Raw genomic sequence first — 13727 nt, 5'->3', positions numbered from 1 at the left:
GTGTTATCTAACCTTAAAGACGAAAAAGGACGACCGCCTCGAAACCAGTTTTCCATACAAATGTATTCCCTATTTTCCTCTCTGGATATTAACAATATTGAAAATATTTTTACACAACTTGATGTATTTTAATCATAGCTATGCCCGACCATTTGATTTATTTTTTAATTATTATAAAGGGAGGCTATTGCCACAATTACCGATCGAAAAGTAAAAATGTAGGTACCGAGATAACAGACGCGATGATTAGTCACGCAACCATTTTCGTATGTTTCAACTAGCTGTTGCCCGCGACTTCGTACGCGTGGATTTGTATAGTCGTGGTTATATAAGTCTTTTACACGAGCATAGAACGTTATGCAGCAAAAGATATCAGTAGGGACGGTTAATCATTGGTTAAAAATGAATCCACGAGAGCTGGCGTCCGTCAAAATCTGTCATTTTTACAAGCTTTTTATTATCTTGCAATGTTAGGTACATTGCAAGATAATAAAAAGCTTGTAAGTAAGTATGTATGTAATATGTAACTATGTTTGTAAGGATCAAATCTTGCAAGTTAACACATTCACTGCCCCCAACGCACATGTGCGTTCACCGTCATACAAGTTTGTTCCTAGGCCACGCCCCCTGGAATGCGTTAAATTTGACCCACTTTCCGATGAAGCTGAAAATTTGCATACATATGTAAGTCGGGTGACAATGCAATATTATGGTACCATCGAGCTGATCTGATGATGAAGACAGGAGGTGGCCATAGGAACTGCGATAAAACAACACAACCTAATTGTGTTTGGGGTTTTTAGAATTGTCTCGATGAGTATTAGTTGCCTGTGGCAAGAAAAGTACAGTCAGCGATAAAAGCTTGTACCAAAAATGAAACTTTCGCCAAAAACTTATTTTATATGTAGTTTACTAGTAGTGACTGCACAGAAAACCACTTTCATAATGGCAGATGCCATTACTTTAGTTCATTTTGAGTACCGTACACTAAAATCCCAGATGGACTATATTTGCAACAGTTGATAACAACACTAATTAGTAGATTACCTAATATGACTCGAGTCCTCAAACGGTCACCATATTGAGTTTGCCGTAGTTAACCCCATTTTGCATAAAAAGTAAAAAACATATTTAACTGAGTTTTCGAAAGTCGAGAGCAAAGCAAATTAGCCTCTAAAATTTTACCGACTGGCATTTCATCCCTTTTTATTATTCGACCAATTAAAAATTTACTGCAGATAAAAAACAATTGCGACACGCCTACCGGCGAAACCGCAGTTCAGTGCAAAACACATTAGACAATTTATACAAACGTCCATTTGTGGAAACGTTCGTCTGAGAGCGCCCAATGCTGTTTGATCTCGGGGCTTCTAATCTAACTAGTCTCGTTCGGACATGAGTGTAGACCTGTACGAGCCCTGAGGGGGGTCAGGTTGAGCTGGTGATAGCGCAAAGAGAATTCCCGGTATCAAGCCTCCCTCGTTAGGGGGAGAGCGGCAGCCATACGTCATGCACACCGACAGTGCTCGTCCCAGGGGACGCGGAACAAACACGTCGCACACTAAATGCGCCTGAAATTGTACATTAGCCACGTTTTACCAATTATACGAAGACCCTCCAAGCAATTCTTGTTCGTTCTTAAGAAAATAAATCCGGTTTACACGGATGAAACAGCTGACAATTGCGATGTAAGATGCTGAATTAATTGAAGCCGCTTATGTTACTTACCTAAGGCAAATTAAATATCTTGTTACATAGCCGTAACAACCCTTTTACTAAACCTATACCTACAAGATGTATTCATAATCATTAAATTTAATTTAATGATAAAGGCATTTTTAACATGATTGCAAACTAATCTGATTATTCTTGTATGTAATTAATGTTAGTTCTGTTTAATATTCATAGTCGTAATTGACCAAAGCGTTAGCGAAGGTCTCTGTGTTTGACTAGGGCAAACTACTTTCGTATGTTCTCCTCTACAGGTCGCAATTCGCAACCGATTCTCGTGAAATTTTGTAAGCAAATATATTTTTTCTGTCACTTAGTTTTTTTGGGATATGTTCAAAATGGTGGAAATAGACATAAAGGACTTAAGTGCGTCTGGCGTCTGTGGCACTTAAGACCATTGTGAGTACGCTGTGGTAATGATAATGACTCAAAGAAATAAGTTTATTTTATGAATCTCAACGCGAGGTGTACAGGTCACAGAGCCACTAGTAACAGACAGTTATACCTACTTATTTTTGTCATTCTTTAAATACGGCAACTTATTGCCTTTTTGTATAATAAAACAGAACTATTCCTATTTATTTTCCACCACGACCACGAGACCACGAAGAAAAAGTTATATAAGTCTGTATGTGAATTTTGTTTATTATGAATATATTCCTTAATATTTTTAAAATTAATTATACCATTTTGGTCATGAAACCAAGAAATAGATAAAATATGAAATCGAATATCATACACATGCAGGTATTGGTAGGTTGCGCTGAAGTTGTAAAGTGAAGAGGTATGTTTTAATATCGCTAATAAAGCCGGGCAACGTATGAAGTAGTTCCAGACGATGCCGTAAAGCTGCTATATTGGCGGAGTGAGTAATGTGATGTGAGCTACCTACGGGGCCGCAAGTTGAGAACACTGCTGAATCTTCCTGGAAATGGTGCGAGAACGTGAAATACTTACTGGGAACCGTGATTCGTGTATACTATAGTCTGCATCTTCTCAAATGATTTAAACACTACAAGTAATTTAAGTTACTGATAGGTACGGATATTTATTATTTCTTACAAAATTCCTCTTAAGATGACCTTGCGATAATTATGTAAATCACAATTAGAAAAATAACTAACTACGTATTTAAATTTTTATATGACTTTATCTTTAATGTACTACGTAGGCGAATGACAATCAGTCAAACTCAATCACAGACGTTTTATATCTTATATTTGCTTATTTTAAATATCGATGGCGGTTAACTAAAGAGGTTGATATGTACTTACAATCGGGCACATTACCGGTCAACCACTTCAGATTTTTTTTTACCTCGATCCTTACGAGCGAGCTAAACTCCGCCTCCCATAGAAATAACCAATTACGATGCATTTAGAATACTTTATCGTAATAATGGAAAGGGTAAAAACAGGTAATGAGACAAACAATAGGTAGTAAGGACAGTTTTTTACTTGTTGTTGTTTAGGCTAAGCTTCGCCTCCCCATAAAGATAACCAATTAGGATGCATTTTGGATTTGGCGGCCGTCATAAGACAATAGACTGCAATAAACTTTACCTCAGCTAACCTTTGTTTTTCAGCACCTACATTTTTAAGTGCCAAGCTATTGGTCATCACTTTTATGATATCGTCTGACCGTCTGCAAGACGTTTAAACGATTTTTGCCCTTAAGGTGGTTCATCGCCAATGTCCTCGATTGTACGTAAGAAATTATTACTTCTTCTTCTTCTTCTTCATTTCCTGTTACCCCCTGCCGGGGTGTAGGGCACGAATCTTGTTCTTCCATTGACTTCGGTCTTGGGCAGCTTGGGTAACCTCCTCCCACCCCATCCCCAATACACCCAGCTCTTGCTCCACGGAACGACGCCAAGTAGATTTAGGGCGACCATGTTTCCGCTTGCCGGGCATCTTCCAGGTCAGGGCCACTTTGGATAGGTGGGTATCAGGTTTCCTGAGGATATGCCCAATCCAATGCCATTTCCGCGTCTGGATTTCCTTGTGTACGGGTGTTTGTCCGGTTATTCTCCATAAGGGAGCGTTTGTGATCCAGTTAGGCCAAAAGATACGAAGGATTTGCTTAAGCATTTGTTCACAAACACTTGGAGTTTTGTCATTAGATGTTTGCAGACAAACCAGGTTTCGCACCCGTACAGTAGCACGGCCTTTACATTGGAGCTGAAGATCGTCACTTTAGTTCTTCTCGTCAGGGTAGAGGAGATCCACACAGGTTTAAGCTGGCCGAATGCGGCTCGGACTTTATTTATTCGTGCTTCAATGTCAGCTTCAGTTCCTCCACTCTGGTCGACAATACTGCCCAGATAGCAAAAGCTAGTCACTTGTTCAATCTGGCTTCCCTTGATCAGCATTGAAGTTGAATCGGTGGTGTTCTGGCGCATTTTGTTTTCTTGTAGTTAAATCTTCTGCCTTGTCCTGGAGTTGCTCACGCGTGGTTGCTATAAGGCAGAGGTTGTCTGCAAAGTCGATATCCTCGAGGTCTTTTTGGGATGTCCAAGGCAAGCCTCTTCGACGTAGGTACGAGCCGGAGTTTGAACCCGCGACCTCCGGATAGCAAGTCGCACGCTCTTACCACTAGGCCACCAGCGCTCAGATTTTGATCCCCATTGAGAGTAAAAGGCAAACCTCATACATCATGTTTTATTTATGCGCATAACGGAATCCGCGCTACATTGACGCTAACTGCTCTCTAACCCGCGTGATATATCGTTCTAGCGATCGTTTCGACTGAAGCACCCATCACCAGTGAAATTAGCTTTAACTTTTTTTACAGGCTTTCATTCAAATTAACTATTTATTCCATAGAGTTTCAGGACTATTTTTGTATGTACCTTGGATATACTTATAACCATTAATTGCATTATTATCAATATCACCTACAGACAATAATTATTAGTTGCTGTTGTCGGGGGAAATACTGTCAGGTTATTTACAAACAAGGGGATTAACTAAGATTTGTACAAGTGACAAACTCAATAAATATAACAATATTATGTATACTGTATTAAAGCTTTCACAACTTTGGGAACAAATCAAATGTGTTTGTAGTCACTACTTAAAATCACAAATCAAAATAATTTAAGTCACTTTTCCTTTAAGTATCTGGGAGACCGAGCTTTGCTCGGAAAACATATTAAAACTCAAAAATGCGCGTTTTCCCAGAGATTAGACCCAGCTAGATCGATTTTTCGCCCTCGAAAACCCCCATATAGCAAATTTCATCGAAATCGTTAGAACCGTTTCCGAGATCCCCGAAATATATAAATATATATACCAGAATTTCTCGTTTAAGGTATAATATATGACATCTATTTCAGTTTGTATTAAAGTGTTATGATTATTTTTATTTTCATAAACTAATTGCAAATTTTCATGTATAAGTATCTATGTGTAAGTACATGTAACTTCTGCACAGATATTCGAGAACCTTCTCGAGAAATAAAATTTTAACTAATACATTAAATCGTGGTATATTTTGTTACGAATAGCCTTTTTATATTCGCGAAGATCCCGATTGGATTTATGCCTGAAATGGCTTCTGCGACGTTAGCTATGTTAACGACCTAAGGCGAAGTGCATATACAATACATATAAAATATTTATTTAAATTGGTTGTTTAAGATTATCTAAGAAGAAAAGCTATATACTTATCGAAAAACTCCGGTCAAGTACGAGTCGGTTTCGCACATTAAGGAGTCCAGTCTTATAATGTGTAATTAAAAATAATTCTGTATAACCAAAGTATCAGCCTCAGCATATTTAGATAAAGTACCTAGTGAAAAATTATGTGACAAATGACAAAATGACACATAAATGACACCTATGACACTTCATAATAATTATATTTGATGCCACTCGGTTAGGATGTATATTCGATAAAAATGTCGCCGCCTAAATATATAATTGTTTTCTTAATTAATTTAGGCTATAATTGTTTTTTCTAAATATAATTGCTTACCTTGGCCTAAATAAGTACTTAGGTGCTCGCAACTTTAAAATACCAAATTAATTCTCGTCTTATGTTATTTCCACTGATGCTGTTCCTGGCTACTATTATGCATCCTATCCCTACGCTCCTATAAAATACCAGCCAATCAACCATTGACCTACATTAGAGATAGCCAATCGATGTCACCCAATCCCTTTAGATTTATCGCGTGCTACCAGTTTTAAGAGGCCCGTGGTAAACGATGCAAGTCTTCTGTAGCATTTTATTACAGTCTTTCACCCTTAACAGACTAAAAAGAGCTTAAATCTCATGTGCTTAAGATTCAAAAGGCATTCCTCTTTTGGCGTCGTGATGACGGAAAGGCTTTGGGGTACACTTTGCATACCTACTCAGAAGTTGGGAGTTTTGATAGGGTTACGTCAAAACGTGACATGCGTGGGCATAATAGCCTATTTACGTATATTATTCCGCTAAGCCGAAGGCTTGTGCTGAATATTGAACTTCGCAAAGCATTATTGACTCCCGTTATCTTTTAGGAAAACGATGATGGTGGTTTATACTAACTCAACTCAATTTGTCGAAACCGAAATGACTATGCTTAGAAGTACTTGCAGAGCCCGAAGGCTTGTATTGGCTCTTTTTTTTGTTACAGAACGTAACTTTTACAAAACTCATGTATAAGGGTTTTCAGAAAAAATTGTTCGTTTTACTTTCTTTCGAAAAACCATAAACTTTTGGGTTATTTAGAATCATGAGTATTACTATTGAAGGAGACAAAGAACAAGAGTGCCCAGTTTTTCGTACAAGTTTTGGGTGTCAGTTTTGTAACGGTCCATACAAAATGTATGTGAAACTGCGTTACAAAACTGACATTTTTTAGAGGACATATATTTTTTAAATTGATAGTGCTTGTGATTCTGAGTAGGAATAACCCAAAAGTTGATGGAGTTTAAGTTAAAATGCCCATAAATATCAACACCTGCAAGGGCTATAAGATGCAAGATCATGTAAACTTGCATTTGCACACCAAAACACATCATTGCATATATTTAACCATGCATTTAACCGTGTTAATGCCCGTGTACTTATTGTTTGTCGTGTACCTAACTAATAAATATTCTAAATTATAATTAGGTAGGTACTTATATTTGTCTTATCGTATTATCGTATATTAAGAACTAAGACTGTGTCGAAATGCTCTAACTGCCTCTCGAAGATCTAATTGTTTGTTAGGTTTTCTCACGAAATATTTCGCATCGTCACAACTTGATATGAGTTAAGTGTTTTGTACGTGTCACATAAAATCTGCGCTGGGCAGGGGAAGTACTCTAGCGTGACAAAATACGGCGATTACCATTTCAAGGTCTAAAGAATTCATTTAGGAATACCTACCTACACTAATATCTGGGTTCTAAAATAAAATACTATTATCTTGTATATTATGAACTTTAAGCATTTTGCACTTGAAATAACTTTTCATAATCTGAAAGTTAATTAGTAAAATTTTTTTGCTACATCGGTCGTTATAATATAATTTTATATTCAAGTCGCCTCCATCACTTCAGTGTCACTTGAAAGCAAAGGACCTATAGACAACTAGGCAGCGATTGCGGGCATACTCGTATTCTTTTGTCAAACACTGACATTTAGGCAGTAGTTAGCGACAAAAATAGCCCTACCCTTTCCGAGGGAAATAATGAGGCTTGTTTTCAGTCCCGCGATACTTACCAGTGCGCTGCCAGTCCAGAGCGCCCAAAAGCACTTATAATGACATTATAATCTGAAGAAGAAGTTAATTGGAATATTTTACTATATAATTTTGATCAAATATATGGTTAAGTGTTTTATACAGACAGAACTGTCTTCTAGTATTTTTGCTAAATATAATAGACCTGGCTAAGTAGGTATAGTTGATGCGAACATTGTATCAAAAGTATTTGCCAGCCCCTAACACTCTTACAAAAGAGATATATATTACTTTACGCATAGTCTCTCATTGACTACTATTAATTCTGTTCGTCTATCTCAAAGTCTCATGAATAAGAAATACATTGTCAATCACCATGTCATGTATCATCATTTGTGTCACTTCGAATTAGCATAACTTATGATATATTTCGTGTTGTTTCAGATGCGAGGATGGTGGAGGCGGCGCTGCGACAGGCACGGGCGGGCGGGCGGCGTCGTTGCGGCTCGCCAACGGGCGGGTGGCGGCGCAGTCGGCGGAGCAGCTGCCGCACTCGCCGGCCGACTGCGCGTCCGTGCGCATATCCATCGACAACACCAACACCTGCTGCACCGACTCGCTCGTCACCGCCCTCGACGACGAGACGCTACTGCTCGGTAAGTTACCATGCCAACTAGCTAATGAATCGACCGATGATCGGTAGCTTTCAGGGATGGGAGTCTTCAAGTCCTCTGTCACCATGTCGACCACAACGGATTCATAGCTGTAGAGCTTCGTAAGCCTAGCCAGAATTGCTATTCTAGTCGCAACTTGGCAACGACAGCGACTCTTTTGAATAAAGATGTGACTTTCGGCACTGAGCTTGTTTCCATCGAAAACATCAATAATACTTACATAAAGCTGACGGCGACGAAGTCGCACGCCATGCATTTGGAAGATATGGAGTTTATGTTGTCTAGGATAAAACTAGAACCAACGGCTGCATTCATATTAAAGAGATTCCGTCATACAAACAAGACTTAATATGAGTACTTACCTAAGTACAACCATTAAACCAATGAATACTAATATTTATTAAAGTCGTGAATAGAACTTGTTAATAAAGTATATAGACTGTATAAGGTTATGGTTGTCCTTTTAAAGAGCGAGATTACGAAGTAATGAAGGTAAAATGGTTTGTTTACATTATTTGCAAGTTCTATTGACGACGACTGTAGTCAACTAACAAAACGAACAACTACTACTATTTACAATGACAAAATCGGTAGTGAATAGCAAAGTTATCTGGATATGCTGAATAAATATGTCCTCTTAGTTAGAATTAATAGGGACACTCGAACATTTCAGTCCATACCCAGGTCGAAATGTAAGTGTGTATGCAAGCAGTAATTATGCAAAGCAGGCCTTCAAGCATTTTCGGACATGATCAAACATGACTTGCTGTACCTGGGGACCTGCAATAATGTAGCTCCTAACTACGACTCCGACTCCTCCGACTAAGCCCAGCTTCCAAAATGCCCTATCTTACTAGTGGATAGTTATGATTTACGTCTTCTCGAAACCTTGTAACCATATTTTGTTCATGAATTAGTTACTATTTAGACAAGTAGATCATGTAGAAGCGCTGGTGGCCTAGCGGTAAGAGCGTGCGACTTGCAATCCGGAGGTCGCGGGTTCAAACCCCGGCTCGTACCAATGAGTTTTTCGGAACTCATGTACGAAATATTATTTGATATTTACCAGTCGCTTTTCGGTGAAGGAAAACATCGTGAGGAAACCGGACTAATCCCAACAAGGCCTAGTTTCCCCTTTGGGTTGGAAGGTCAGATAGCAGTCGCTTTTGTAAAAACTAGTGCCTACGCTAATTCTTGGGATTAGTTGCCAAGCGGATCGCGCTCACATGAGCCGTGGCAAAAATGCCGGGACAACGCGAGGAAGATGATGACAAGTAGATCATGCGCTTGTACCTATGTACTTACAACACTAGCCTTATTGAGCTTATTACGGGCTACCTCGATTAGTATCAATTATCCCGAAATATTTATTACTGTTTAGTGAATTAACTGTGCTAGTGCTAGTCAAGTGGTTTCGAAAACAGGGCACCCTAAGACGCTTTTTTGATATCGCATAAAATGCGGACAAAGTCGGTTTGGTGTATTAGCACAGTTATTTATTTAATTTACCACAATTAGATAGTAAGAGATTCGAATTTTTAGTCCAGATTCTCATTTTGTTCAAGAACTATGTCTATGTCTAGAGTTGCCAAACGTCAGAATTTCCCGACATATCAGGACTTTTGGTCCTCTATCAGGATTGCGGAGTGTCAGGGTATTTCAGAAACCTTACCTAACCGCTAGAAGCTAGCTAGTATTAAAGTTTGAGAAGATTATGCTCTATAACATAATTATGGTGGCTATATGTATAGTTACGGGGACGGGGGCTAGTCGCCCACGAAAGGTTTTGGAATAAGGGATTTCATGGGCCTTTATACTTTGATGCAATCACTCAGATAACCCTTTTTTATTTATTTTCTCTTTATTTTGTAAGTCTTTATATTGTCTTAATTAATATTGATTTATTTCATTACAATTACTCAGAAATATATGTTATCGAGATAGAGAGCACGGATCGACCGATCCGGATCGGGCAACTGCCACTCGCACCAATTTCAGCTACGAAAATATACCTTAAAGTTTCCTTGGCAAAAACAAGTGCTTAAGTTAAATTAAATTTATAAACTAAGTAGATCAATGGGAGGGGGGATTTTTGGAGAAACATCGTCCAGACAACGTCAAGATTTTTAGGGTGATGTCCGGACTTTTATCAGGATATTCCATTTTCATATGGCAACCTTACCCGTACCAACAACAATAGGAATTCCCAAACAACGTACTCTGCCACGGGTTACTCTCAAATTACGTCACCATCAAACCCATCGCGTGACACATAATCCGTTTCTACCTACATTGTATCAAGCTTGACAAGCTCCCAACTGTTGTTGTGAAACTTTATATACTTACATGAGTTTTATTTCAAAACCTTTGATGAAAATGATATGAAAATGAAAATGAAGTCTTACCCGTCAATTTGTTTTGCAGAATAATTTTTGATTTAGGTATATGAAATTTAGCAAACGGTTAAAATAATACTTTTTAAACTAGACATTTTAACTTTGTAGTGTTTTTACTTTATACTAAAAATGTACGTGCAAACAATTTCTGTTAAAAATTCTCTTAACCCGCATACATATCAATGTGGTTCAGTGGAGGGAGCGGACTAAAAATCAGCGCTGCGCGGTCAATTTGTAATGAAATGGCTGACGCAGCTTATGCTGAACCCGTTCCTTTTGTCGCTCATGCCAATTTTTAATATTTTTTTAAATACATTTTGTAACATTATCTCATTTCTTTGTGTGGCAATAAATGGATTCTTATTTTCGATAAAAACTAAGAAATTAAAAAACAGCGTGATAATACAGCTTATTTGAATGGGTAAAATTGTTGCCATAGAAATAAATAGTTTTGGGACTCGGATCCCTGGCAAACTCTATTAAGAGGGCTTTTTTAAGGTGGCTTTAAATTGTCGTAAGTAAGTACTAGCAAAGATGTACTAGGTATCAAATAGCATGTTCAATTTCTCAACAATTTTAATATTATGTTATTTTCTAATTTACCAAAAAAACGCTACGCCGGGCGATCTTTTTATGCTACCTAAAATGAGTAGACAACATATATTTCTGAGTATCTACATAGATATTTTAGTACTTAATTTGTCGCAGTACCGTAGCCCGTAGCAAATTACTCAAATAAGCCGCAACACATATTCTACAATACCACAGCAGGTCAGCGTACGCCAAGTCAGTAAATTAACAAAGAACACGGGTAATAAAATGCTTTTGTTTAGTAACTTTGTCATGGATGAGGATTAATTTTACAAGCTGAAGTAAAAAAAACATAGACAGACATTAAAGGCTAGTAAAAAATTAACATAAAATGTATTGACACTTTTAAAATACTATACATAGTTTCCACAGAAAAAAACGGAATTACTGACGCCCAGATTCAGAGCGGATCTCCCAACGCATTGCTACATTATGAATCATGCCATATAAACAAAAAACGCGCGTAAAGCATCATTTGATATTTCTCAAGTTCACTATACGAACGTCATCAATTTCGATGCTAGTGCGGAAAGTATGTCATTACTCCACGAGTACCGAGATATCTTGCCACGCGCCGTAGCTAATGCATGTAAAAAAATATATTGGAAAGAGTCTACAGTAGTACCCGTTACTCTAGTATTTACCTATATGCTAACGACTAATGTAGGTACAGCGAACTGCAAAATTGCTGTAACGCCTGGGACCACGCAAAGGATGAAAAAAAAAGAATTCAATTATTAAGTCGTCATCCAATTTTGTGTGTGGACGGCTGAATGTACATAAATCCCCCTTACCTAGGTGTAGCCTGGAAACTCAATTTCGTTTATGTACATGAATAATGAGACAAACAAAATATAATAATAACGAGATAAATCCGAGGTGCAGTTATGAAATGAACAGGGACAGAATGTCCACTTTAAGGTTTTAATTAAAAGCGTTATGACGACGACGACGGATGCGCCCAGTCCCGAGATTTCGTATAAAATTTTCACGTGCAACAACCGAAAGTTTAGGTTATTTTATTTTCTTGTTTTATATGTATAGGTACGTACATAACTATTACTTTTAATTTTACCGGAGTAGTTTTATGACATCGCCTACTCATGTTCAGACTTGTATGATAAAGTTAGTTATACATATTAAATAAATAAATAAATACAGTCGAACCTCGATAGCACGAATCTCAAGGAAAACGCCAAAAACTTCGTCTTATAGAGATTTCGAGTTACAGAGATAAAACTCTTGAAAATTTCGTGTTAACGAGGATTTCGCCTTATCAAGGTTCGAGTTATCGAGGTTCCACTGTATGTACATCGCCATACCGATTGTGAGCAAAAAAATAAGGGTTGTGTAGATTATTCTTTGGCACCAGGAGGCCTAGCCAAGATGCCAATCGTTGATAGAAAACGTAAATCGCAACTTAAGTAATGTATGGAAATAGCTGTGACGAAAGTACCGTCGTCGTCGTTCGGCTCAGCATTGCTCCGAGCAATTATTAGGGTTGACACATTGCGACGTTCCTTTGCGTGCACGACCACACATAAGATTATGACTTGAATTTTGAACCCTAAATAGCCGAAAGGGATAGTGCCATACATTAGAGCCCTGCCCCTGCTGTGCCCGTGCCCTGATTCGCTGTCAAATTTCGGTTTTGCAGGAAGTGTCTGTACGGTAGTACTATTATTTATTATGTGATCTAAGCTAGACCCGCAGGCCCGTACCTATACCTAGCCACTAATGTACAAGTGTAATTGTAGCGTAAATATATCGAAACATTTTTTATTTTATTGTACAAAACAATTGCTCCCGCTGGTTATTAGAGAAAAGTCTTCTGTGTCATGTTTCGGGGTGTTGCGGATATGAAACCTATTTCCGTTGACAATTAGACGGGTCGGCATTAAATCTGCAGCCGCCGCTGGATTGTGTCCAACCTCGAAATCGGACAGTCAAGGTCACAACCTCACTTTATCACCTGACAATATCTATGCATATTTTATGACCATGACTGTACATTTTTTTTGTCAATGCTAGCGCAGTGCTTCAAAAATAATAAATAATACAAACCATAAAAGTATTTTAAATATATTTTGAAACGAATGTTTTAAAGCTACGGTGCCACGGAAAACAGACAGTTACAAACATTAACGCCTCGGTTTCCAAAACACATATACATACATATAAAAGCTAAAAAACATTTTAGCATAGCATTTATAGCGAACAAGTATTAATAAGCGAATATGTATAGGATCCTAATTGGAAACAATGAAAGGTTTTCTACATACGTATACGCAATCATCATTGGCCACATCATCTGTTGTAGATATACGCAATCAACATTATCTTATCTGTGGTCGTGCACGCAAAGGGACTTCAAGTTGTGTCAACCCTAATATTTGCTCGGAGCAATGCTGAGCCGAACGGAGCCGAGAATGCCCGAAAGGAGGAGTTTCGCACCCCTGTCAACGGGTTGTTATATTGTGTCTTCTTTATGTGAAATGGTTCTGAATACTATACGGATATAAAACCCATTTCCTGTAACAATTAGCCGCATCGTCATTATATTTGCAGCTGCTGGCTGGCCTCCGGTGGCCAATTCAGACTTACATTTTGATGTCAAAATGATATCTAAATTAGAGATGCCACGAATAGTGGTTTTGGCCGAATACCGAATATTCAGTC

General features: G+C 38.1%; 1 protein-coding gene across 8 annotated transcripts in view; it reads left to right on the top strand.

Annotated features, from left to right (window-relative positions):
- Positions 1–13727, top strand: part of LOC134749517 (potassium/sodium hyperpolarization-activated cyclic nucleotide-gated channel 2) — a 273523-nt gene that overhangs the window by 151695 nt on the left and 108101 nt on the right. For all 8 annotated transcript variants that reach the window (XM_063684468.1, XM_063684466.1, XM_063684474.1 and 5 more), the window contains one exon: positions 7832–8043. In XM_063684468.1, the coding sequence (XP_063540538.1) occupies positions 7832–8043 (212 nt within the window). The remainder of the gene's footprint in view (positions 1–7831; positions 8044–13727) is intronic.

The sequence above is a fragment of the Cydia strobilella genome, chromosome 18 (genome assembly GCF_947568885.1).
Source record: "Cydia strobilella chromosome 18, ilCydStro3.1, whole genome shotgun sequence".
NCBI classification, from domain to species: domain Eukaryota; kingdom Metazoa; phylum Arthropoda; class Insecta; order Lepidoptera; family Tortricidae; genus Cydia; species Cydia strobilella.
Note: the sequence above shows the minus strand (reverse complement) of the source record. Positions and strands in the feature narration are given on the sequence as shown.